Source organism: Gallinula chloropus (assembly GCF_964237585.1).
Source record: "Gallinula chloropus genome assembly, chromosome: 1".
Classification (NCBI taxonomy): Eukaryota; Metazoa; Chordata; class Aves; order Gruiformes; family Rallidae; genus Gallinula; species Gallinula chloropus.
The window spans coordinates 1,068,565-1,093,735 of NC_140085.1; the positions used below are offsets into that span (position 1 = coordinate 1,068,565).

The 25,171-nt window shown below is 64.3% G+C and overlaps 2 protein-coding genes across 2 annotated transcripts; one reads left to right on the forward strand and one right to left on the reverse strand.

The window, feature by feature from the left end:
• Window positions 1-216: 216 nt before the first annotated feature.
• Window positions 217-8,903, reverse strand: ARF5 (ARF GTPase 5; the record flags this gene model as incomplete). Its single annotated transcript, XM_084279342.1, has 6 exons — window positions 217-303; window positions 1,753-1,878; window positions 5,266-5,337; window positions 5,585-5,694; window positions 8,642-8,722; window positions 8,837-8,903. The coding sequence occupies 6 exons, from the start codon at window positions 8,901-8,903 to the stop codon at window positions 217-219; spliced, it is 543 nt and encodes a 180-aa protein (XP_084135468.1).
• Window positions 8,904-13,880: 4,977 nt separating this feature from the next.
• On the forward strand, window positions 13,881-19,521 carry GCC1 (GRIP and coiled-coil domain containing 1; the record flags this gene model as incomplete). Its single annotated transcript, XM_084261666.1, has 2 exons — window positions 13,881-14,945; window positions 17,959-19,521. The coding sequence occupies 2 exons, from the start codon at window positions 13,881-13,883 to the stop codon at window positions 19,261-19,263; spliced, it is 2,370 nt and encodes a 789-aa protein (XP_084117792.1). The 3' UTR covers window positions 19,264-19,521.
• Window positions 19,522-25,171: the final 5,650 nt, after the last annotated feature.

Below are 25,171 nucleotides of genomic sequence, written 5' to 3' on the forward strand. Positions count from 1 at the left end.
GCCCCAAGAGTCCTGGGGAGGTCGGAGCGGGACGCACAGAGACGCGGTGACGCTGGGGAGAAAAGAACAACACCCCCCTCCACACACACACACCACCACCCCCCCCCACAAAATCCCCAGACCCCCACCACCCAGGAAACCAAAGAAACCCAAGGAGAAGAGCAGCTGGAAGAGATGTCTCAGGCTCCTGAGGTCCTCCTGGTGCCACCAGCCCAGTCAGCGCTTGGAGAGCTCGTGCGACAGCCAGTCCAGCCCGTCGTAGAGCCCCGTGCCCTGCGTGGCGCACGTCGCCTGCACGTACCACTGCAGAACAGAGGGCAGAGGGAGGAAAGGGCTTTGGGATCAGAGAATCAGAGAGTCAGAGGGGTTGGGAGGGACCTCCAGAGGTCATGGGGTCCGACCCCCCCGGCCAAAGCAGGGTCCCTAGGACAGGTCACACAGGTCGGTGTCCAGATGGGGCTGGAATCTCTCCAGAGAAGGAGACTCCACACCCCCTGGGCAGCCTGTCCCAGGGCTCCCTCACCCTCACTGGCAAGAAGTTCTTCCCCAGATTGCGGGGGAACTCCCTGTGCTCCAACCTGAGCCCATCACCCCTTGTCCTGTCCCCACAGACACTGAGCAGAGGCTGCCCATGGCCCCCTGGGTCCCACCCTTCAGCTCTTGAGAACCAGTGATCAGATCCCCTCTCAGGCTTCTTCTCTCCAGGCTGAACAGCCCCAGCTCCCTCAGCCTTTCCTCCCAGGGGAGATGCTCCAGGCCTTTCAGCATCTCTGTCCCTCCTCTGGACTCTCTCCAGGAGATCCCTGGCTGTTTGATCCCAGGGAGCCCAGCACTGGACACAACACTCCAGGTGGGGCCTGACCAGGGCAGAGCAGAGGGGGAGGATCCCCTCCTGTGACCTGCTGCCCACACTCCTCCTGATGCCCCCCAGGATCCCACTGGCTCTCTCAGCCCCCAGGTCACACTGCTGGCAGGGGGTTGGATCTGATGATGTCTGGAGGTCCCTTCCCACCCCTGTGAGTCTGTGACTCTGTGTCTGCTCCAGGGACAACAGAGCTGCTGGTGTGACACCAGGGGGGGCCCCTCTGCTTCAGCTCCACAGGCTCAGAGGGTCACACACCCAGGACAGCTTTGCTCCTTGCTGGGAAACATGGGATTGCTGCAGAGCAGCCCCTGGTTGGTTCCTCAGCTGGTTCCCTGGTTCCTCACCAGAGCAGAGCCCCAGCACTGGGAGGAGCTGCTCTATATTCACTGGTGTCAATTTAGCTCCAGGGAAAAGAAAAAACAACCCCAAGAAAAGGAAACCACCCTCTCTGCACTTGGGAGAAGCCACCTGAGACACCCCACATGTGGGTGGCACTGGGAGTTACCCCTTGATGTCACTTGAGCTCAGGGTTAAGTGCTCCCCAGCACTGGCCTTTGAAGATCCAGGCTCCACTCCCCAGGTCACACTGCTGGCTCATGGCCACCCTGTCACCCACCAGGACCCCCAGGTCCTTCTCCTCAGAGCTCCTCTCCAGCAGCTCCCCCCAGCCTGTCCTGATTCCAGCCCTTATTCCTTCCCAGGTGCCAGACTCTCCACTTGCTCTTGTTGAACCTCATCTGGTTTCTCCCTGCCCAGCTCTGCAGCCTGGCCAGGTCTTTCTGGATGGCAGTGAGATCTGCAGATCACCAGCCCAGTGCTCCCCCATGACACTCCCCAGGGGTCCCTCCCAGCAGGACAGGGCTGTGGGTGGCAGGGAGGGCACTCACGGTCCTGCTGCGCAGCGCCTGCAGCCCCAGCTTGTCAGTCAGCTCGCTCACAGCCATGGCATTGGGCATGTCCTGCTTGTTGGCAAACACCAGTAAGACGGCGTCACGCAGCTCGTCCTCCTGCAGCTGCAGAGAGAGGGGATGGCTGAGCTGGGCGCTGCTGGGGGGCAGTTCGTGGTGAGCCCCTGGTGAGCCCTCAGTGAGCCCTTGATGAGCCCCTGGTGAGCCCTCAGTGAGCTCTCAGTGAGCCCTTGGTGAGCCCCCGGTGAGCCCCCAGTGAGTCCTTGGTGAACCCCAGGAGAGCCCTTAGTGAGCCCCTGGTGAGCCCTTGGTGAGCTCTCAGTGAGCCCTTGGTGAGCTCTCAGTGAGCCCTTGGTGAGCCCTCAGTGGGCTCTCGGTGAGCCCCAGGTGAGCCCTTGTTGAGCCCCTGGTGAGCCTCCAGTGAGCCCTCAGTGAGCCCCATGTGAGTCCTTGGTGAGCCCTCAGTGAGCCCTTGGTGAGCCCATGGTGAGCCCCCAGTGAGCCCCCAGTAAGCCCTTGGTGAGCCCTTGGTGACCCCCCGGTGAGCTCTTGGTGAGCCCCCAGTGAGCCCTTGGTGAACCCCTGGTGAGCCCCAGGTGAGCTCTTGGTGAGCCCCTGGTGAGCCCCCAGTGAACCCTCGGTGAGCCCTTGGTGAGCACCCAGTGTGCCCTTGGTGAGCACATGGCGAGTTCTTGGTGAGCCTGAGGTGAGCCCTTGGTGAGCCCCAGGTGAGCTCCCAGTAAGCCCTTGGTGAACCCTCGGTGAGTCCCCGGTAAGCCTGTGATGAGCTCTTGGTAAGCCCCCACTGAGCCCTTGGTGAGCCCCAGGTGAGCCCTTGGTGAGCCCCAGTGAGCTCTCAGTGAGCCCCTGGTGAACCCCTGGTGAACCCCTGGTGAGCCCTTGCTGAGCTCTCGGTGAACCCTTGGTGAGTACTCAGTGAGCCCCTGGTGAGCCCCAGGTGAGCTCTTGGTGAGCCCCAGTGAGCTCTCAGTGAGCCCTTGGTGAACCCCTGGTTAGCCCTTGGTGAGCTCTCGGTGAGCCCTTGGTGAGCCCTTAGTGAGCCCCCAGTGAGCCCTTGGTGAGCCCCCAGTGAGCCCCTGGTGAGTCCTTGGTGAACCCTCGGTGAGCCCCAGTGAGCTCTCAGTGAGCCCTTGGTGAGCCCCTGTTGAGCCCTTGGTGAGTCCCCAGTGAACCCTTGGTGAGGCCTTGGTGAGCTCTTGGTGAGCCCCAGGTGAACCCCCAGTGAGCCCTTGGTGAGTCCCCGGTGAGCCCCCAGTGAGCCTCAGGTGAGCCCTTGGTGAGTCCCCAGTGAGTCCCAGGTGAGCCCCTGGTGAGTCCCAGGTGAGCCCCCGGTGAGCCCCTGGTGAGCCCTTGGTGAGCCCCGGGTGAGCTCTTGGTGAGCCCCCGGTGAGCTCTTGGTGAGCTCTTGGTGAACCCCTGGTGAGCCCCTGGTGAGCCCCAGGTGAGCTCTTGGTGAGCCCCCGGTGAGCTCTTGGTGAGCTCTTGGTGAACCCCTGGTGAGCCCCTGGTGAGCCCCAGGTGAGCTCTTGGTCAGCCCCTGGTGAGTGCCCCCAGTGAGTGCCAGGTGAGCCCTTGGTGATCCCTTGGTGATCCCTTGGTGAGACCTTGGTGAACCCCTGGTGAGCCCTTGGTGAGCCCCCAGTGAGCCCCAGGTGAGCCCCCAGTGAGCCCCAGGTGACCCATTGGTGAGCCCTCAGTGAGCCCTTGGTGAGCCCCCGGTGAGCCCCCAGTGAGCCTCAGGTGAGCCCTTGGTGAGTCCCCAGTGAGTCCCAGGTGAGCCCCCCGTGAGCCCCTGGTGAGCCCTCAGTGAGCCCTTGGTGAGCCCCCGGTGAGCCCCCAGTGAGCCTCAGGTGAGCCCTTGGTGAGTCCCCAGTGAGTCCCAGGTGAGCCCCCGGTGAGCCTCAGGTGAGCCCTTGGTGAGTCCCCAGTGAGCCCCAGGTGAGCCCTTGGTGAGCCCCCAGTGAGCCCTTGGTGAGCCCCAGGTGACCCATTGGTGAGCCCTCAGTGAGCCCTTGGTGAGCCCCCGGTGAGCCCCCAGTGAGCCTCAGGTGAGCCCTTGGTGAGTCCCCAGTGAGTCCCAGGTGAGCCCCCAGTGAGCCCCTGGTGAGCCCTTGGTGAGACCCCACTGAACCCTTGGTGAGCCCCTGGTGAGCTCTCAGTGAGCGCCTGGTGAGCCCCCAGTGAGCCCTTGGTGAGTCCCCAGTGAGCCCCCAGTAAGCCCTTGGTGAGCCCCCGGTGAGCCCCTGCTGAGCTCTTGGTGAGCCCTTGGTGAATACCTCGGTGAGCCCCAGTGAGCCCTTGGTGAGCTCTTGGTGACCCCCTGGTGAGCCCTTGGTGAGTCCCCAGTGAGTCCCTGGTGAGCCCTTGGTGAGACCCCACTGAACCCTTGGTGAGCCCCTGGTGAGCCCCAGGTGAGCCCTTGGCGAGCCCTTGGCGAGCACCCCGGCACCCTGGCAAGGTGGCAGGCAGCTCGCACAGCCCTCCCCAGCATCCCCAGCTTCTCCCCCTGCACCCAGCCCTGCTTGGAGGGGCTGCAGGGGGTGGGAGGGGGGCACAGCCAGCACCGGGTGGGCACAGCAAGAGCAAGCAGGCAGTGGGCATCTGTCTGTCCCTTGTCCTCTCTGGCCGTGCCACGTGCTCAGCTTCCCTCCCCAAGGAGCACAGAATCCCAAACTGGGATGAGTTGGGAGGGACCCCAAGGGTCCCAGAGCTCCAACCCCCCTGCCACAGGCAGGGACACCAACCTCCAGGCCTGGAGCTACACAAGGGTGCCCAGGGCCCCAGCCAACCTGGCCTGGAACACCCCCAGGGATGGGGCAGCCCCTTCCAGCCCCTCACCACTCTCTCTGCAAAGAACTTCCCCCTGATATCTCCTCTCCCCCTTCCCTCCTCCAGCTTCACTCCATCCCCCTTGTCCTGCCAGTCTCTGCCCTTTAACAAGCCCATTCCCCTCCTGTTCCTGGGGTCCCTTCAGGGACTGGAAGGTGCAGTGAGGTCCCCCCACAGCCTTCTCTTCTCCAGGCTGACCCAGCCCAGCTCCCTCAGCCTCTCTCCATAGGGGAGCTGCTCCAGCCCCCTGATCATCTCTGTGGCTCCTCTGACCCCTCTCCAACAGTCCCACATCTTTCTTGTGCTGGGGCCCCAGCTCTGGACACAGGACTCCAGCTGGGGCCTCAAGATGCTGCAGCCTCCCTGGCCACCTCACAGGTTGGACATGATCTCCAGACTCTGCCTCCCCTCCCCACACCCCCTGGGTGCTCAATTAGCAACCCCCCAACGAGTTAACACCCAGATTTGCATTTCCCCCCCCCTCACAACCAGCTGTGCCCCCCCTGGGTCCAACCTCTGCCTGGCAGGGGAGGGGATGCCCATGGGATGGGCAGAGCTGGGTCTCATCTCCCCCCCCACCCAGGAGCTGCTGTGGAGTGGGGGGCAGCGGGGGGAGAGCCCGTTCCCCACCCCAACACTCACCATCTTCTGCAGCTCGTCAGCAGACTCCTGCACCCGCTCCCTGTCGTTGCTGTCCACCACGAAGATGAGACCCTGAGGGACAAGCCAGGCTGGAGAAGAGGGGGGGGGGGACATCCTAGGAGGGCCTCAGGCACCCCTTAACCAAGGGGGAGAGTGACCCTGCTGCCTGGAGCCACAGCACCCCTGGGGATCCCCTCAGCCCCACGGGGCAAACACCCAGGAGGGCAGTCCCAGTGCTCCCAGTGACCACTCCCTGATGCCACCCACAGCCCTGGGAGCCCCACAGGAGGTGCTGGAGCTCCCCCCCAGCCCTGGGTACCTGTGTGTTTTGGAAGTAGTGCCTCCAGAGGGGTCGGATCTTGTCCTGGCCACCCACGTCCCAGACGGTGAAGCAGATGTTCTTGTACTCCACCGTCTCCACGTTGAACCCTGGGATGGGGGAAGCAGGATGGCCATGGGGACAGGGTGCCCACTGCCTCTGGAGAGGAGAACCCAGCTCCCTCCACCTGCTTTACTCCTCCAAGAGGGATTTACACACGGGGATGAGACACCCCCCCCCTCCTCCCCCAGCGTCTCCTCTCCTTGGACCAGGGATGCTCTGGTCCCCTCACCACAGCCTGCACCGTATCCCCAGCACCCTGGGGTGTCCCAGCAGAGCTGAGCAGAGGGCAGGAGCCCCTCTCCCTAACCCTGCCCCAGGGTCTGGCAGCCCCGAGCCACAAAGGTGCTGGTGTTGGCTCCAGTGCCTCCCACCAAGACCTTCCCACCAGTGCCACTCTCCTGTGGGTACTGGGGTGATTCCTGTCCAAGGGCAGGAATGGGAGGGCATGGAGCCCCCAGTTGGGCTCCAGGAGGTTCCTCCACCCAGTTCTCCAGCCAGACTGGACCCACATGCTCTGAGCAACCTCCCACCCCTCACAGTGCCCTTGTGCTGGACCTGATGTGTTCATCACCATGGGCACCCAAACCACGGTGGCACCCGTGCTGGGTGTGCTGACACCTGTGCTGGGGACCACAGCGGGTGTTTTGGGGTGCAGGCCAGGCTCCCCAGTGGGCACAGCCCATGGTGTGCAGGGGATGATGGCTGGGTGAGCAGGTGGAGCATCACATGGCTTGTCAGCCCACCCCACAACTCGTCAGAGGCACCAGGGGTCGGCGTGGGGCACCCACAGGAAGGGGGTACCCGGGTGGGTGGCATGGCCTGCAGGATGTGGGGGGGGGGGCCCTGCCTGGTATGGGCTGTTAGAGGATGGGTGGGGGGCCCTGCCTGGTACCTGGTGCTCAGTGGGGACCCCAGCCCCATACCTGGTGGTCAGTGGGGGGTTGGTACCCAGTATCTGGTGGTCGGTGGGGACCCTGCCTGGTACCTGGTGGCTGGTGGGGGGTTGGTACCCAGTATCTGGTGGTCGGTGGGGGCCCTGCCTGGTACCCGGTGGTCGGTGGGGGCCCTGCCTGGTACCCGGTGCTCAGTGGGGACCCCAGCCCCATACCTGGTGGTCAGTGGGGGGCTGGTACCCAGTATCTGGTGGTCAGTGGGGGCCCTGCCTGGTACCTGGTGCTCAGTGGGGACCCCAGCCCAGTACCCGGTGGCCAGTGGGGGGTTGGTACCCAGTATCTGGTGGTCGGTGGGGGTCCTGCCTGGTACCTGGTGACTGGTGGGGGCCGGTACCCGGTGGTCGGAGGGGACCCTGCCCAGTACCCAACACCCAGTGGGGGCCCTGCCTGTTACCTGGTGGCTGGTGGGGGGCTGGTACCCAGTATCTGGTGGTTGGTGGGGGCCTGGTAACTGGTGGTCAGTGGGGGCCCTGCCTGGTACCCAGTGGTTGGTGGGGAGCTGGTACCTGGTGGTCAGTGGGGGCCCTGCCCAACACCCAGTGGGGGCCCTGCCTGGTACCTGGTGGCTGGTGGGGGGCTGGTACCCAGTATCTGGTGGTCGGTGGGGGCCCGGTACCCCAGTGGTCGGTGGGGGGGGGCCCTGCCCAGTACCCTGGTGGTCGGTGGGGGGCCCTGCCCAGTATCCCAGTGGTCGGTGGGGACCCTGCCCGGTACCCGGTGCTCAGTGGGGTCCCTGCCTGGCACCCGGTGATCAGTGGGGGCCCAGTACCCAGTATCTGGTGGTTGGTGGGGGCTGGTACCCAGTGCTCAGTGGGGACCCTGCCCGGTACCCCGGTACCCGGTGGGGGACCCTGCCCGGTACCTGGTGCTCAGTGGGGGGCCCTGCCCGGTACCCGGTGCTCAGTGGGGGCCCCTGCCCGGTACCCCGGTACCCGGTGGGGGTGCTGAACCGGTACCCGGTTGTCAGTGGGGGGCCGGTACCTGGTATCTGGTGATGGGTGGGGGCCCTGCCCGGTACCCGGTGCTCAGTGGGGGCCCTGCCTGGTACCCGGTGGTCGGTGGGGGCCCTGCCTGGTACCCAGTGCTCAGTGGGGTCCCTGCCGGGACCCGGTGGTCGGAGGGGGCCCTGCCCAGTACCCTGGTGGTCGGTGGGGGGCCGGTACCCGGTGGTCGGAGGGGACCCTGTCCAGTACCCGGTGGTCGGTGGGGGCCCTGCCTGGTACCCGGTGGTCGGTGGGGGTCCTGCACCAGTACCCAGTGCTCAGTGGGGACCCTGCCCAGTACCCTGGTGGTCGGTGGGGACCCTGCCCGGTACCCGGTGGTCGGTGGGGGCCCCTGCCTGATACCCAGTGGGGGCCCTGCCTGGTACCCGGTGGTCAGTGGGGGCCCTGCCCAGTACCCGGTGGTCAGTGGGGGCCCTGCCTGGTACCCAGTGCTCAGTGGGGACCCTGCCCAGTACCCTGGTGGTCGGTGGGGACCCTTCCCGGTACCCAGTGGTCGGAGGGGGCCCTTGCCCAGTACCCAGAGGGGACCCTGCCCGGTACCCAGTGCTCAGTGGGGTCCCTGCCCAGTACCTGGTGGTCGGTGGGGGCCCTGCCTGGTACCCAGGTGGTCGGTGGGGACCCTGCCCAGTACCCTGGTGGTCGGTGGGGACCCTTCCCGGTACCCGGTGGTCGGTGGGGGGCCCTGTCCCGGTACCCCAGTGCTCAGTGGGGGCCCTGCCTGGTACCCGGTGGTCGGCAGGGGACTCTGCCCGGTACCCGGTGGTCGGTGGGGACCCTTCCCGGTACCCGGTACCCGGTGGGGGCCCTGCACTGGTACCCAGTGCTCAGTGGGGACCCTGCCTGGTATCTGGTGGTCGGTGGGGGGCCCCTCCCCGGTGGTCGGAGGGGACCCTGCCCGGTACCCAGTGCTCAGTGGGGCCCTGCCCGGTACCCGGTGGTCGGTGGGGGCCCTGCCCAGTACCCGGTACCCGGTGGGGGGCCCTGTCCCGGTGCCGGTGGTCGGCGGGGGGCCCTGCCCGGTACCCGGGGGCACTCACCGATGGTGGGGATGGTGGTGACGATCTCACCCAGCTTCAGCTTATAGAGGATCGTGGTCTTCCCGGCAGCATCCAACCCCACTGCAGCGAAGAGGCGGCGTCAGCGGCGCCGGTACCGGGTACGTACCCCATCCCCATCATCCCCATCGCCATCCCCCGGCCGGCCCCGCCCCTCCCCGCCGCCCCCGCGCTCACCCATCAGGATCCGCATCTGCTTCTTGCCGAAGATGCGGGAGAAGATGGCGGAGACCGTCAGGCCCATGGCGGCGGCGGGAGGGGGGGGACGGGACGGGACGGGACGAGTGGGACGGGATGGGATGGGACGGGATGGGATGGGACGGGACAGGACGGCCGCGCTCCCCCCGCTGCCACCGCGCTCCGCCGCGCAGCAAGCCCCGCCCCCTGCAATAAGCCCCGCCCACCGCAACAAACCCCGCCCCGCAATAAACCACGCCCCCCCGCAACAAGCCCCGCCCCCACGCAGCAAGCCCCGCCCCATGCATCAAGCCCCGCCCCCGCAATAAGCTCCGCCCCCGCAATAACCCCCGCCCCATGCAACAAACCCCGCCCCCAGCAAGCCCCGCCCACGCAACAAGCCCCGCCCCAATAAGCTCCACCCCATGCAACAAGCCCCGCCCCGCGCATCAAGCCCCGCCCCCAGCAAGCCCCGCCCCGCAATAAGCCCCGCCCCATGCATCAAGCCCCCCGCAAATAAGCCCCGCCCCCCGCAAGCCCCGCCCCCCGCAATAAGCCCTGCTCCCCGCAAACAAGCCCCGCCCACGCATCAAACCCCGCCCCAGCAAGACCCGCCCCCCCGCAACAAGACCCGCCCCATACAAGCCCCGCCCCATACAACAAACCCCGCCCCAGCAAGTCCCGCCCCCTCAACAAGCCCCGCCCCCACACAACAAGCCCCGCCCCCACACAACAAGCCCCGCCCCATGTAGCGAACCCCGCCCCCAGCAAGCCCCGCCCCCCACAATAAGATCCGCCCCATGCAACAAACCCCCCCAGCAAGCCCCGCCCCCACGCATCAAACCCCGCTCCCAGCAAGCCCCGCCCCCACGCAACAAGCCCCGCCCCATGCATCAAGCCCCGCCCCAGCAAGCCCCGCCCCATACAACAAACCCCGCCCCATACAACAAACCCCGCCCCCAGCAAGTCCCGCCCCCAATAAGCTCCACCCACATGCAACAAGCCCCGCCCCACGCAACAAGCCCCGCCCCCAGCAAGCCCCGCCCCATGCAACAAATCCCGCCCACAACAAGCCCCGCCCTTCACAAGCCCCGCCCCATGCATCAAGCCCCGCCCCAGCAAGCCCCGCCCCATGCAACAAGCCCCGCCCCATGCAACAAATCCCGCCCACAACAAGCCCCGCCCACAACAAGCCCCGCCCACAACAAGCCCCGCCCCATGCATCAAGCCCCGCCCCCGAAATAAGCCCCGCCCTCCGCAACAAGCCCCCGCCCCAGCGCAACAAGCCCCGCCCACAACGAGCCCCCAAACAAGCCCCGCCCCTCACAACGAGCCCCGCCCTTCACAAGCCCCGCCCCTCACAAACCCCGCCCCAACAAGCCCCAGCAACAAGCCCCGCCCACACAACAAGCCCCGCCCCCCACAACAAGTCCCTCCCTCACAAGCCCCGCCCCATGAAGCCCCGCCCCCAACATCCCCACCTCTGCGCAACAACCCCCCCGCAACAAGCCCCGCCCCATCAAGCCCCGCCCCCACACAAGCCCCGCCTCCACACAAGCCCCGCCTCCACACAAGCCCCGCCCCCGAGCAACAACCCCCCGCAACAAGCCCCTCCCCTCACAACAAGCCCCTCCCTCACAAGCCCCTCCCCTCACAAGCCCCTCCCTCACAAGCCCCTCCCCTCACAACAAGCCCCGCCCCCTCACAACAAGTCCCTCCCCTCACAAAGCCCCTCCCCTCACAACAAGCCCCTCCCTCACAAGCCCCGCCCCCCACAACAAGCCCCGCCCATCACAAAGCCCCTCCCCTCACAACGAGCCCCGCCCCTCACAACAAGCCCCGCCCCTCACAAGCCCCTCCCCTCACAAGCCCCGCCCAGCATAACAAGCCCCCACAAGCCCCGCCCCTCACAACAAGCTCCTCCCCTCACAACAAGCCCCGCCCCTCACAACAAGCCCCGCCCCTCACAACAAGCCCCGCCCCCTCACTACAAGCCCCGCCCCTCACTACAAGCCCCTCCCCTCACTACAAGCCCCGCCCCTCACTACAAGCCCCGCCCCTCACAACAAGCCCCGCCCCTCACTACAAGCCCCGCCCCTCACAACAAGCCCCTCCCACCCAACAAGCCCCGCCCCTCACAACAAGCCCCGCCCCCTCACAACAAGCCCCCGCCCCCTCACAACAAGTCCCGCCCCTCACTACAAGCCCCTCCCCTCACTACAAGCCCCGCCCCTCACTACAAGCCCCGCCCCTCACTACAAGCCCCGCCCCTCACAACAAGCCCCTCCCCTTCCAACAAGCCCCTCCCTTAACCACAAGCCCCGCCCCCATGTCCCACGCCCCTATAAGCCCCGCCCACTGATGACCCTGTCCAGCCATAAAGCCGCGCCCCCGGTAAGCCCCGCCCACTGAGGAGCCCGTCCATTGATAAAACCCCACCCCCGCTAAGCCCCGCCCACCGAGGAGCCCGCCCAGTGATAAAGCCCCGCCCCCGGTAAGCCCCGCCCACTGAGGAGCCCGTCCAGCGATAAAGCCCCGCCCCTGGCAAGCCCCGCCCCTCTGTCCACACCTCCGCCCGTCCTGTCGGTTTCCCCCCGTGCGGCGCATGCGCGGTGCGCGGCGCCGGGAAGCGGCCGTTGGCGGAAGTGGCGCGCGGCTGTGTGCGCATGCGCGGCGGCGGCGGCCCGCAGGTAAGGCCTAGCGCGGCCCCCCGGGACACCCCCCCCAGGGACACCCCTCCCCCCTCCCAGGATACCCCCCCCGCCCTCCCAGGACACCCACCCCCCCAGGACACCCCCCCGCCCCCCCGGGATAGCCCCTCCCACCCCAGGACACCCCTCCCCGCCCCAGGATACCCCTCCCCGCCCCCACCCGGGACATCCCCCCCTCCCCAGGACACCCCTCCCCACCCGGGACACCCCCCCCCCCCCACCTGCTCACCGGGACCCCCCTGGGCATCCCCCGGGACTCTCCTGGCGTGACAGCCCAGGGAACCGCGCAGTGACCCCCCCCGACACCCCCCGGGACCCCCCCAACCCCCCTGTCATGACACCCCCCAGGACACCCCACTGTGAGCCCTCCCTCCCCCGGGACACCCCCCCGACACCCCCTGGGACCCCCCTGCCGTGACACCCCCTGGACACCCCCTGGGACACCCCAGGACACCCACCCCATGACACCCCCCTCTGACACCCCCCAGGACACCCCACTGTGATCGCTCCCTCCCCCAGGACACCCCCCCAACACCCCCTGGGACCTCCCCAACCCCCCTGCCATGACACCCCCCAGGACACCCCACTGTGACACCCCCTGGGACACCCCAGGACACCAACCCCTGGGACACCCCCCTCTTTCACCCCTCTGGGACCCCCCAGCCGTGATACCCCACTGTGACACCCCCTGGGACACCCCAGGACACCAACCCCTGGGATACCCCCCTCTGACACCCCCTGAGACCTCCCCAACCCCCTGATATGACACCCCCCTGGCCACCCCACTGTGACACCCTCAGGGACACCCCCCCGGGACACCCCCCTCTGACACCCCCCTCTGACACCCCCCCAGACCTCCCCAACCCCCCTGTCATGATACCCCCCAGGACACCCCCCTGTGATCCCTCCCTCCCTCCCCCAGGACACCCCCCTCTGACACCCCTCAGGACCCCCCTGCCGTGACATCCCCTGGACACCCCCTGGGACCTCCCCACAGGATCCTCCCCCAACCCCCCTGTCATGACACCCCCCTGGACACCCCACTGTGACACCCCCTGGGACACCCCCCGGGACATCCCCCTCTGACATCCCTCTGGCACCCCCCAGCTGTGATACCCCATGGTGACACCCCTGGGACAGCCCAGGACACCCACCCCAGGACACCCCCTCTGACACCCCCCAGACCTCCCCAACCCCCCTGTCATGACACCCCCCTGGACACCCCATGTGATCCCTCCCTCCCCCGGGACACCCCCCCTGACACCCCCCGGGACCTCCCCAATCCCCCTGTCATGATACTCACCCTGGACACCCCCCTGTGATCCCTCCCTCCCCTGGGACACCCCCCCTCTGACACCCCTCTGGGACCCCCCAGCCGTGATACCCCACGGTGACACCCCCTGGGACAGCCCAGGACACCCCCCTCTGACACCCCCGGGACCCCCCCAACCCCCCTGTCATGACACCCCCCCAGACACCCCACTGTGACACCCTCAGGGACACCCACGCCTCTGTCGTGATACCCCACGGTGACACCCCCTGGGGCACCCCAGGACACCCCCTCTGACACCTCCTGGGACCCCCCCAACCCCCCTGTCATGATACCCCCCATGGACACCCCACTGTGATCCCTCCCTCCCCCAGGACACCACCCTCTGACACCCCTCAGGGACCCCCTGCCATGACAGCCCCTGGGATACCCCCCTCTGACACCCCTCAGGGGCCCCCTGCCATGACACCCCCCAGGTTACCCCCCTCTGACACCCCTCAGGACCCCCGGACAACCCCCCCTGGGATACCCCCCTCTGACACCCCTCAGGGACCCCCTGCCATGACACCCCCCCAGGACACCCCCCTCTGACACCCCTCAGGGACCCCCTGCCACGACACCCCCAGACACCCCCCCTGGGATACCCCCCTCTGACACCCCTCAGGACCCCCTGCCATGACACCCCCTGGGATACCCTCCTCTGACACCCCTCAGGGACCCCTGGACACCCCCCCCCCAGGATACCCTCCTCTAACACCCCTCAGGACCCCCTGCCATGACAACCCCGGACAAGCCCCCTGGGATACCCCCCTCTGACACCCCCCAGGACCCCCCTGGGACCTCCCCCAGCCCCCCTTCACCGTGACCCCCCCAGTGACACCCCAGTGCAGCCTTCAGGGTGCGGGGTGGAGGGGGGGTGTATGCTCAGCATCCTCATGAAGCCATTGGGTGCTGGGGAGGGGGGATGAGCTAAGGGGGGGGTCAGGGTGCTCCTACCCATCCCAACCCCCTCTTTGCCCCTCCCTCCAGCCCCTGCACCCCCTTCCAGACCTGGGGGGACACCATGGAGAAGTTCAGCATGAACTTTGGGGGCGGCCCCAGTAAGAAAGACCTTCTGGAGACCATCGAGTCGCAGAAGCAGCAGCTCCTGCAGTACCAGCTCCGGCTGAAGGACGTGGTGAGGGCCTACAAGAGCCTGCTGAAGGAGAAGGAGGCCCTGGAGGCCAGCTTGAGGGTGTTGTCTGTACCCCAGGAGGTGGATGTCACCTTGAACACCCCCCACCCTCCGCCTGTAGCCACCTCCACCCCTCCCTTGGCTGATGCCGCCGACGACCGGAGCTCGGTCCACAGTGAAGACAGCGTGGGGACAGCTGCCAGTGCTGACACCTCCACCAGTCTGCCCAGTCCCAGAGGTGAAATGGGGCCTGAGGATGATAAATCCCTGTCTGCTGCTGCTTCTGCTGCTGCTGCTTCCTCCTCCTCCTCCTCCTCCCTGAGGCTGGAGGAAGGGAGCTGTTCGGAGAGCGGCGTTGAGGCGTCACCCTCAGCTCATGAGGCTGAGAAGAGGATCCTCCAGCTGAAGACCCAACTGGCCACCTTAACCACTGCTCTGGCCACTGTCACCCAGGAGAAATCCCGTATGGAAGCCTCTTACCAAGCAGACAAGAGGAAGATGAAGCAAGACCTGGAGGAAACCTTGAGGAAAGCGGGTGGGGAGATGGAGAAGCTGGAGGTTGAGTTGAAATCCACCCAAGAGCAACTGGCTGAGACCAAAGCCCGACTCATCACCCAGCAGCACGACCGAGCCCAGGAGCAGGGGGACCACGCTGTGATGCTGAGGGAGCTGCAGAACCTGCTGCAGGCTGAGAGGACCCAACGCCAGGATGCTGAGCTCAAGCTGGAGGAAACCAGGGAGCTTTTGGCTGGGAGGGTGTCCCTGGCTCAACGGGCTGAGGGCTACGAGCTGCAGATCAAACAGCTGAGCCAGGAGGTGGAAAACCTCAAGGCAGAGCTCCAGGTTGTCCAGGAGGAGAACAACAAGCCAGACCCACGGCTCCAGGATCTGCAGGAGGAGATGGCCAACCTCAAGAACCACTTCCAAATGCAGCTGCTGCAGGAGATGAGGAAGGTAATGACCCTGGCTGGGTGCTGCAGCACCTCACTGGGGGGTGTAGAAGCTGCAATTGGGGCAGGGGGTGAAGCTGGAGGAGGACAAATTCCCTCTCCCATGTCCTGCAGAGTCCAGGAGGTCTGAAATTAGGGAGAACATCAGGGCTGGTAGCTCCTGAGGAAGGCAGAAGGTGCTGGGGATAGGGCATGGTTAATGGGGGGGTGTGGTGTGTGCCCCTGGGGTGTGGGGGTGGTTACCTGGTGACAGTTCTCCACGGTGTCCCTTGGTTCTGGAGGTGTCACTGGTGTGAGAGTGGCTGGGCTTGGCCAGGAGACCTTTTTATTTGGGGGGGTGGGGGGGCTGCCACCCCAGAGGGCTGTGCTGCCATTCAGGGAGACAGATGGGCTGGAGAGATGGAACAAGGGCAAGTGGGGAAAGAACAACCCCAGGGACCAGTATAGGCTGGGGACTGGGCTGTGGGAGAGCAGGGTAGGGGAGAGGGACCTGGGGGACAGCAGGGTGACCATGACCAGCAATGTGCCCTCGTGGCCAAGAAGGCCAGTGGCATCCTGGGGTGTGTTAGAAGGGGGGTGGTTAGGAGGTGAAGAGAGGTTCTTCTCCCCCTCTGCTCTGCCCTGGTGAGACCACCCCTGGAATATTGTGTCCAGTTCTGGGCCCCTCAGCTCAAGAAGGACACAGAACTCCTTGGAAGAGCCCAGCACAGGGTCACCAAGGTGATGAGGGGAGGGGAACCCCTTCCTTGTGAGGAGAGGCTGAGGGAGCTGGAGGTGTTGAGCCTGGAGAAGAGGAGACTGAGGGGTGAGCTCATTAATGTTTATCAATATCTAAAGGGTGAGAGTCAGGAGGATGGAGCCAGGCTCTGCTCAGGGATGGCAGCAACAGGACAAGGGGCAACGGGGGCAACTGGAGCAGAGGAAGTTCCATGGGAATGACAGGAGGAACTTTGTCCCTGTGAGGGTGACAGAGCCCTGGGACAGGCTGCCCAGAGAGGGTGTGGAGTCTCCTTCTCTGGAGACATCCAAACCCCATGGTCCTGGATGTGTTCCTGTGGGATTTGGTCTGGGGGATCCTGCTCTGGCAGGGGGTGGGACTGGATGAGCTGTGAAGGTCCCTTCCAGGTCCCTTCCAGCTCCCAGTGCTCTGTGGTGCTGTGACCTTTGCTCTGACCCTCAGGCAACGAGTGTGGTCCTGTCTCTTCAAGCCTGTAACAGGAGGTGCAGCCAGGGGAGCTCAGAGAGGACCAAGCTGACCTCCTCCAGTGATCCAGGAGTGACCTGGGGGAGCAGAAGGGGAGATGCAGGAGGAAGGGGGAGCAGGGAGCCAGGGTGGAGGGTCTGGGGGAAAGGAGGAACCTGGGTAACTGTGGCTTGTGGGGCACTGTGCTCTGGGCTTGGCATTGGGGTCACCAAATCTGTGCCTGGAAGCTGGGTCCAGTTCTGGGCTCCTCAGCACCAGAAGGACATGGGGGTCCTGGAGCGAGTGCAGAGAAGGGCAACCAGGCTGGGGAAGGGGCTGGAGGGCAAATCCTCTGAGGAGCAGCTGAGGGAGCTGGGGGTGTTGAGCCTGGAGAAGAGGAGGCTGAGGGGAGCCCTTCTCCCCACCTCCCCTGCCCTGCCAGGAGGGTGCAGAGAGGTGGGCGATGGTCTCTGCAGCCAGGGGCCAGGAGCTGGGCCAAGGGGCAATGGGCTGAAGCTGCCCCAGGGCAGGGTCAGCTCAGCTGGGAGGGCAAAGTTCTTCCCTGGCAGAGTTGTGGGGCTGTGGCACAGGCTGCCCAGGGAGGGGGCTGAGTCCCCAGCCCTGGGGGTGTTGAACAGGGGGGAGATGAGGTGCTCAGGGAGCTGGGGCAGCTCAGGGTGGGATTGGTTGGACTGGATGATCTCAAAGGGCTTTTCCAGCCTGGGGACTCTGTGTCATTTTGTCCTCAAATAAAACAAACACTCAAGAAGGTGAATGGGGTCGGTGGGGGGGTGGTGGTCCTATTCTCCTGCAGGGTTCAGCAGAACATCCCCTCCCTCTCCCCATTTTTGTTTAATATCTTCATTGAGGACCTTGCTGAGGGAACAGCATCCACCCTCAGCAAGTGCTGATGATGCAGAGCTGGGAGGAGTGGGTGCCACACAGGACACTGCGCTGCCATCCAGAGAGACCTGGCCAGGCTGCAGAGCTGGGCAGGGAGAAACCAGATGAGGTTCAACAAGAGCAAGTGGAGAGTCTGGCACCTGGGAAGGAATAAGGGCTGGAATCAGGACAGGCTGGGGGGAGCTGCTGGAGAGGAGCTCTGTGGAGAAGGACCTGGGGGTCCTGGTGGGTGACAGGGTGGCCATGAGCCAGCAGTGTGCCCTGGGGGCTGAGAGAGACAATGGGATCCTGGGGGGCATCAGGAGGAGTGTGGGCAGCAGGTGACAGGAGGGGATCCTCCCCCTCTGCTCTGCCCTGGTCAGGCCCCACCTGGAGTGTTGTGTCCAGTGCTGGGCTCCCTGGGATCAACCAGCCAGGGATCTCCTGGAGAGAGTCCAGAGGAGGGACAGAGATGCTGAAAGGCCTGGAGCATCTCCCCTGGGAGGAAAGGCTGAGGGAGCTGGGGCTGTTCAGCCTGGAGAGAAGAAGCCTGAGAGGGGATCTGATCACTGGTTCTCAAGAGCTGAAGGGTGGGACCCAGGGGGCCATGGGCAGCCTCTGCTCAGTGTCTGTGGGGACAGGACAAGGGGCGATGGGCTCAAGTTGGAGCACAGGGAGTTCCCCCCCAATGTGGGGCAGAACTTCTTCCCAGTGAGGGTGAGGGAGCCCTGGGACAGGCTGCCCAGGGGGTGTGGAGTCTCCTTCTCTGGAGAGATTCCAGCCCCATCTGGACACCGACCTGTGTGACCTGTCCTAGGGACCCTGCTTTGGCAGGGGGTTGGACCTGATGATCCCTGGAGGTCCCTCCCACCCCCTGTGAGTCTGTGATTCTCTGATTACCCACAGCCCCCTGCCCAGGGGGTCTCTAACCCCCTTGTCTCTCTGCCCTCAGGCTGCCCAGGCAGAGGAGCAGCTCCGCCAACACGCCCAGCTGGAGGAGCGGCGCGTGGCCGACTTGGAAGGCCAAGTCTCCCAAGCCTCTCAGCTCCTTGGCACCTATGAGAAAGCCAAACAGAAGGACCAGCTGGTCATTCAGAAGCTGAAGGACCGTATCCTGCAGCTGGACCTAGAGAACAAAACCCTGGCCATCGCTGCCTCCAGCAGAGCACCCCCTGATGCTCAGGTGGAAGATGCCAACCTTGATGTGAACGTGCTGAAGGACAGGCTGGAGAAGCTGAAGAAGCTCTTGCAGGCTGCAGCTGAGAAAACCCAGCCAGCTCTGGATGTGGAGAAGCTGTGTGAGCTGGAGCTGCCCAAAAGCACGGAGGCTGGGGATGGGGAGAAAGCCACAGCTCTCTACTACCAGCAGGAGCTGAAGCAGCTGAAGGAGGAGTTTGAAAGGTACAAGGGGAGGGCGCAAGTGGTGCTGAAAAACAAGTCAGCCAAAGATGGCAACCTGGCCAAAGAGCTGGAGGAAGCTCAGGAGCAGCTGGCTGACCTGAAAGAGAAGTATGTTGCCCTTCAGCTCTCTTCTGATGAGCTGGAGAAGCAGCACCAGAGAGAGCTGGAAGCCAAGAAGCAAGAGCTGTCCCAGCTGCAGCAGCTCCACAGGCAGGAGCTAGAACGGTGCCAGCTGGACTACAGGGAGAGGGCCCTGAAGCTGGAGGAGGAGATGCACAAGCAGAGGGACAGAGCTCTGGCAGTGCTGGCAGAAAAGGACCAAGAGCTGGAGCAGCTGAGGTCCCTCACGTTGCCTTATGGGCTTCAGGGACCCAAAAACTGCCTGGCCTCAGGCTCTGACCTGGTTAGTGATGAGTGCCCAGGTCATGAGGCTTCTGAGGTTCTCCCCCAGGCTCTTCACCTCTCCACCAGCAACGAGCCCACCTTCTTCTTGTATGCAGAGCAGCTGGCTCGTAAGGAGGTGGAAATTGGGGCTCTGAGGAAGCAGAAGCACAAGCTGGAAACACAAGTCCACCAGCTCCAGGAGAAAATCCTGGTGGAGGAGGAGAAGCACAAGGAAGAAGTGTCCTCTCTTCAAAATGAGATCGAGAAGAACTTCAGAGATAAGAGCAGGGAAGGAGCCAACCTGGAATACCTCAAGAACATTGTCTACAGGTTCCTGACCCTGCCAGACTCCCTGGGACGCCAGCAAACCCTCACTGCCATCCTGACCATCCTGCATTTCAGCCCAGAGGAGAAACAGGCTGTGAGGAAACAGTCAGCTTACAGCAGCTGGTGGCTTTCTGGGAAGAGGTGATGAGGTGGGAGCTTTGATTCCCAACTCCTTTTGCAGAGTGAAAGGGTTCTGGTTGGTAAGATCACCTCACACTTGGGGTGTAACCTCTTTCCAAGGAGTTTTCAGCCAAGAACTGGGATTCAACTGGTTGGCACTGGGTGCTGACATGGAGTAGAAGGGTGCCAACAGCTCCAGTAGGATCACAGGGTTCTCTTACTCTGCGCTGTGGGAGTTTCCTCCAGGTTGGAACTTGATTTTAACAAACAATTAAAAGTCATAATTGAAGATCCTGGTGCTTTTTTTAAAACAAAAAACCACCCCAAATCCCTGCCTGAGGGAGGAGGCTGAGGAGCTGTTGGAGTGGAGCCTGGATCTTCCAAGGCCAGTGCTGGGGAGCACTTAACCCTGAGCTCAAGTGACATCAAGGGGTAACTCCCAGTGCCACCCACATGTGGGGTGTCTCAGGTGGCTTCTCCCAAGTGCAGAGAGGGTGCTTTTCTTTTCTTGGGGTTGTTTTTTCTTTTCCTTGGAGCTAAATTGACACCAGTGGATATAGAGCAGCTCCTCACAGTGCTGGGGCTGTGCTCTGGTGAGGAACCAGGGAACCAGCTGAGGAACCAACCAGGGGGTTGCTCTGCAGCAATCCCATGTTTGCCAGCAAGGAGCAAAGATGTCCTGGGTGTGTGACCCTCTGAGCCTGTGGAGCTGAAGCAGAGGGGCCCCCCCTGGTGTCACACCAGCAGCTCTGTTGTCCCTGTCCTGGGGGCTGAGAGAGACAATGGGATCCTGGGGGGCATCAGGAGGAGTGTGGGCAGCAGGTGACAGGAGGGGATCCTCCCACTCTGCTCTGCCCTGGTCAGGCCCCACCTGGAGTGTTGTGTCCAGTGCTGGGCTCCCTGGGATCAAAAAGCCAGGGATCTCCTGGAGAGAGTCCAGAGGAGGGACAGAGATGCTGAAAGGCCTGGAGCATCTCCCCTGTGAGGAAAGGCTGAGGGAGCTGGGGCTGTTCAGCTGGAGAGAAGAAGCCTGAGAGGGGATCTGATCACTGGTTCTCAAGAGCTGAAGGGTGGGACCCAGGGGGCCATGGGCAGCCTCTGCTCAGTGTCTGTGGGGACAGGACAAGGGGCGATGGGCTCAAGTTGGAGCACAGGGAGTTCCCCCCAATGTGGGGCAGAACTTCTTCCCAGTGAGGGTGAGGGAGCCCTGGGACAGGCTGCCCAGGGGGTGTGGAGTCTCCTTCTCTGGAGAGATTCCAGCTCCATCTGGACACCGACCTGTGTGACCTGTCCTAGGGACCCTGCTTTGGCAGAGGGTTGGACCTGATGATCTCTGGAGGTCTCTTCCCACCCCTCTGACCCTGTGAGTCTGGAACAGGCCATCTCACCCTTCAGTCCCACTCTCCTCCCACTGGAAGTGCTCAGGAAGCAGCTGCCTTCACCCTGGACCTTCCCTTCTCTTCCATCTCCACCCCGCCCACCTTCCAGGGTGATGCTTGATGCTGCCAGTCTGGAGGGACCAGCTGGGTCCTTGGGGGTCTCCCTGGCTCAGCTCCTGGGTGCTGGGACACTAGAGAGCACCTCTCCATGGGGACAGGGACCCTTGGGTGCAGCATCCCTCCTGCAGCTGCCAGGATGAGCCCTGGCTCAGAGCTTCCCCCTGTGTAGGCAAAGCCTGGCAGGGGATTTGTTCTCCTGCTTTGCTTTTCCTCAGGGCTTGGCTACTCCCACCACCTTCCCAGTACAGGGAGAGTGTCTGTGAACTGGTGTTAAGTATAATTTGGGTAATCCCAGCCCTTAGTGCACCCCCAGCTCTCAGGGAGGGAGCTGCTGTGCCTCCCAGCGCCTCAGCAGCCTGCACTGGCTCACCCAGGCTGCTGAGCTGTTGCTCCAGCTTGACAAGCCCCACAGCTCACTGCAGGGTCTGTGCTGCTGGTCCTGGGTCCTGGCAGAGCTCCAGGCTGGGGCAGAGCAGCTGGAGAGCTGCTGGGAGAAGGACCTGGGGGTGTGGGGTGAGCTCAGCCTGAGCAGGAGCCAGCAGTGTGCCCGGGGGGCCAGGAAGGCCAAGGGCAGCCTGGCTTGTGTCAGAGGCAGCGTGGCCAGGAGGGCTGGGGAGGGGATTGTGCCCCTGGGCTGGGCACTGGGGAGGCTGCAGCTGGAGTGCTGGGTCCAGTTCTGGGCTCCTCAGCACCAGAAGGACATGGGGGTCCTGGAGCGAGTGCAGAGAAGGGCAACCAGGCTGGGGAAGGGGCTGGAGGGCAAATCCTCTGAGGAGCAGCTGAGGGAGCTGGGGGTGCTGAGCCTGGAGAAGAGGAGGCTGAGGGGAGCCCTTCTCCCCACCTCCCCTGCCCTGCCAGGAGGGTGCAGAGAGGTGGGCGATGGTCTCTGCAGCCAGGGGCCAGGAGCTGGGCCAAGGGGCAATGGGCTCAAGCTGCCCCAGGGCAGGGTCAGCTCAGCTGGGAGGGCAAAGTTCTTCCCTGGCAGAGTTGTGGGGCTGTGGCACAGGCTGCCCAGGGAGGGGGCTGAGTCCCCAGCCCTGGGGGTGTTGAACAGAGGGGAGATGAGGTGCTCAGGGAGCTGGGGCAGCACAGGATGGGATTGGTTGGACTTGATGATCTCAAAGGGCTTTTCCAACCTGGGGATTCTGTGGCTCTGGGTTCCTCCTGCTGTCCTGGGCAGGAGGAATCACTGCCCAGGCTGGAGAGAACCTTTCCAGCACGGAGTTCATGGCAGTGGTGACGTGGGGGAACCACACAGAGCCCAACAGGGCCCTCCCAGAGCTGCTGCTGGGAGCCAGGTGGGATTTATGGAGCAGCAGCTCCTCACCCAGTGGAGGAAAGAAGGAGCAGCTGCTCCAGAGGCAGCTGGGAAAGGTCTCCAGGAGCTGCCAGAGCTCCTTTGCCAGCCCATCAGCCTGGCACAGCTCTGCTGGGCAGCTCCTCTCCCTTCCCCACATCCTCCCTCCCTCCCTTCCTGCTCCCAGATGAACAGCACCCACCCTCTGGGATGCTGAACTCTGAACTCTGCCCCTCAGTCACCTGTGCCTGGAGGGGTGAGTTGTGCTCCCTGGGGAGCCCAGTTTGGTGCCATCCTGGCACCCTCTGAGCCCAGCTCAGTGTCCCCCAGTACCCTTTGAGCCCAGCTTGGCAGCACCCAGCACCCCATGAGCCCAGCTCAGTGTCACCCAGCACCCTCTGAGCCCAGCTCGGTATCTCCAAGCACCCTCTGAGCCCAGCTTGGTGTCACTCAGCACCCTTTAAGCCCAGCTCAGCATCCTCCAACACCCTTTGAGCCCAGCTCAGTGTCCTCCAGCACCCTCTGAGCCCAGCTTGGTGTCCCCTGGCACCCTTTGAGCCCAGCTCAGTGTCACCCAACACCCTTTGAACCCGGCTCAGTGTCTCCTAGCACCCTTTGAGCCCAGCTCAGCATCCTCCAACACGCTTTGAGCCCAGCTCAGTGTCCCCCAGCACCCTTTGAGCCCAGCTCAGCATCCTCCAACACGCTTTGAGCCCAGCTCAGTGTCCCCCAGCACCCTCTGAGCCCAGCTTGGTGTCCCCTGGCACCCTTTGAGCCCAGCTTGGCATCACCCTGGCACCCTCTGACCCCAGCTCGGTGTCACCCTGGCACCCTCTGAGCCCAGCTTAGCATCTCCCAGCACCCTCTGAGCCCAGCTCAGTGTCACCCTGGCACCCTCTGAGCCCAGCTTGGTGTCTCCCAGCACCCCATGAGCACAGCTCAGTGTCACCCAGCACCCTTTGAGCCCAGCTCAGTGTCCTCCAGCACCCTTTGAGCCCAGTTTGGCAGCACCCAGCACCCCATGAACTCAGCTCAGTGTCCCCCAGCACCCTCTGAGCCCAGCTTAGCGTCTCCCAGCACCCTCTGAGCCCAGCTCAGTGTCCCCCAGCACCCTCTGAGCCCAGGTTGGTGTCCCCCAGCACCCTCTGAGCCCAGCTTGGTGTCCCCCAGCACCCTCTGAGCCTGGCTGAGTGTCACCCTGGCACCCTCTGAGCCCAGCTTAGCGTCCCCCAGTACCCTTTGAGCTCAGCTCAGTGTCCCCCAGCACCATTTGAGCCCAGCTGAGTGTCACCCAGCACCCTCTGAGCCCAGCTCGACCCCTTGCTGTGGCAGCATTCCCCTGGCTGGCACCTCTCCCCCCCACACACCCCCACCCCCAGCAGCCTTTCTGCTGCTCTGAGCAGCATCTCCTGGGCTTCTCCTCCCTGAATTCCTGCCTGGAGCACCCAGGGGCCACATCCTGCACCCAGCCCTCCTGTCCCCACGTGTGTCCTGGCGTTCCCCATCAGCCTTCCCATGGCACACTGGCACCAGGGCTTTGGGCTCCTGCCCAGGCTTCCCCTGCCTCAGTTTCCCCTCGTAACCAGGAGCAGTTGGTGCCTGGAGCAGCACACGTGGGGATGCCCCTGTGGGTTGGGCAGCATGGGGAGGGGGGCTGGGGAAGGGCCCCCCCTCAATCCCCACCCATGGGGAGCTGCATCCTCACTGCCTGGGTGCAGGAGGGAAGGGCTGAGGGTGCTGGCTGCAGGTTCACGAGCACAAGGGTGGGATCCCACCCCTCTCCTGGGGCTGTCCCATCCCAGCAGCCTGGTTTGGGAAGCTCCCTTGGGAAGCTCCCTCAGGAAACTCCCTCAGGAAGCTCCTGCTGCCCTGGCTGGGCTGGTTTCTCTGGCTGCACCACGCAGAGCTGTGGCTGAGCCCTCCCAGCCAGGGCTGGAGCCAGCAGCAGCTGTGGGATCCCTGCTGCTCCCAACCTCTCCAGTGTTGCAGACCCATCCACAGGCTCAGAGGAGCTGGGAAGGCTCCTGGCTCCCAACTACCATGGCCAAGGAAGAGGAGCACCCAGCAGCTCTGTCAGACAGCCAGGTAAAGGTGTGCACAGGGTGGGGGGACCCTCTGCAGAGACCCAGGAGAGCACCACAGCCCCCACACAGGACCCCAAACAAAGAGGAGGGGGCTTCCCCAAACTGAGGGGGCCACAGATGTGAGGGAAGGGTTCCCCAACCCTCCTGGCTCTGGGTTCAGAGTCTTGGAGCCTGGTGGACTCACCCAGAGGTGGCTGCACCCAGCCCAGCACCTCTGGTTCCTCCACGGCAGCCCCACGACGTGGCCAAGAGTGGGATGGGGCTGCTTGGGGCTCCCCAGCCCCACTGAGGGAACCCCAAATGCTGTGGTGAGCTCGGGGGGCAGGCAGCAAGGGAACCACCCCCCTTGTGCTGCTGTTGATCCCTGAATCCCAGCCTGGTTTGGGTTGGGAGGGACCCCAAGGGTCCCAGAGCTCCAACCCCCCTGCCACAGGCAGGGACACCAACCTCCAGGCCTGGAGCTACACAAGGTTGCCCAGGGCCCCAGCCAACCTGGCCTTGAACACCCCCAGGGATGGGGCACCCACCCCCTCTCTGGGCAGCCCCTTCCAGCCCCTCACCACTCTCTCTCCAAAGAACTTCCCCCCAGTTTCACCTTCCCAAGGGGGTCTGTCCCGTGGGGAACCAGCCACCAGCTCCCTGGCATTGCCCAGCACCAGTGGAGGGCTCTGGCCTCCCCAGGAAGGCACCTTCCTGCCTCAGCTCATGCCAAATGCTGAATGTTTCGTGGGCACACACAGGCACTGGCTGCCCAGGGCTGCCAAGGGAGAGAATCTGGGCATTGCCTGGGGCTCTGCGTCCTCCTGCACCCTGGGGCAGCCGTGGCCCTGCCACAGGACACCTGAGCCTCCTTCTTCTCTCTTTCTCTTTCTCTTCTCTCTTCTCTTCTCTTCTCTTCTCTTCTCTTCTCTTCTCTTCTCTTCTCTTCTCTTCTCTTCTTCTCTCTTCTCTTCTCTTCTCTTCTCTTCTCTTCTCTTCTCTCTTCTCTTCTCTTCTCTTCTCTTCTCTTCTCTTCTCTTCTCTTCTCTCTCTTCTCTTCTCTTCTCTTCTCTT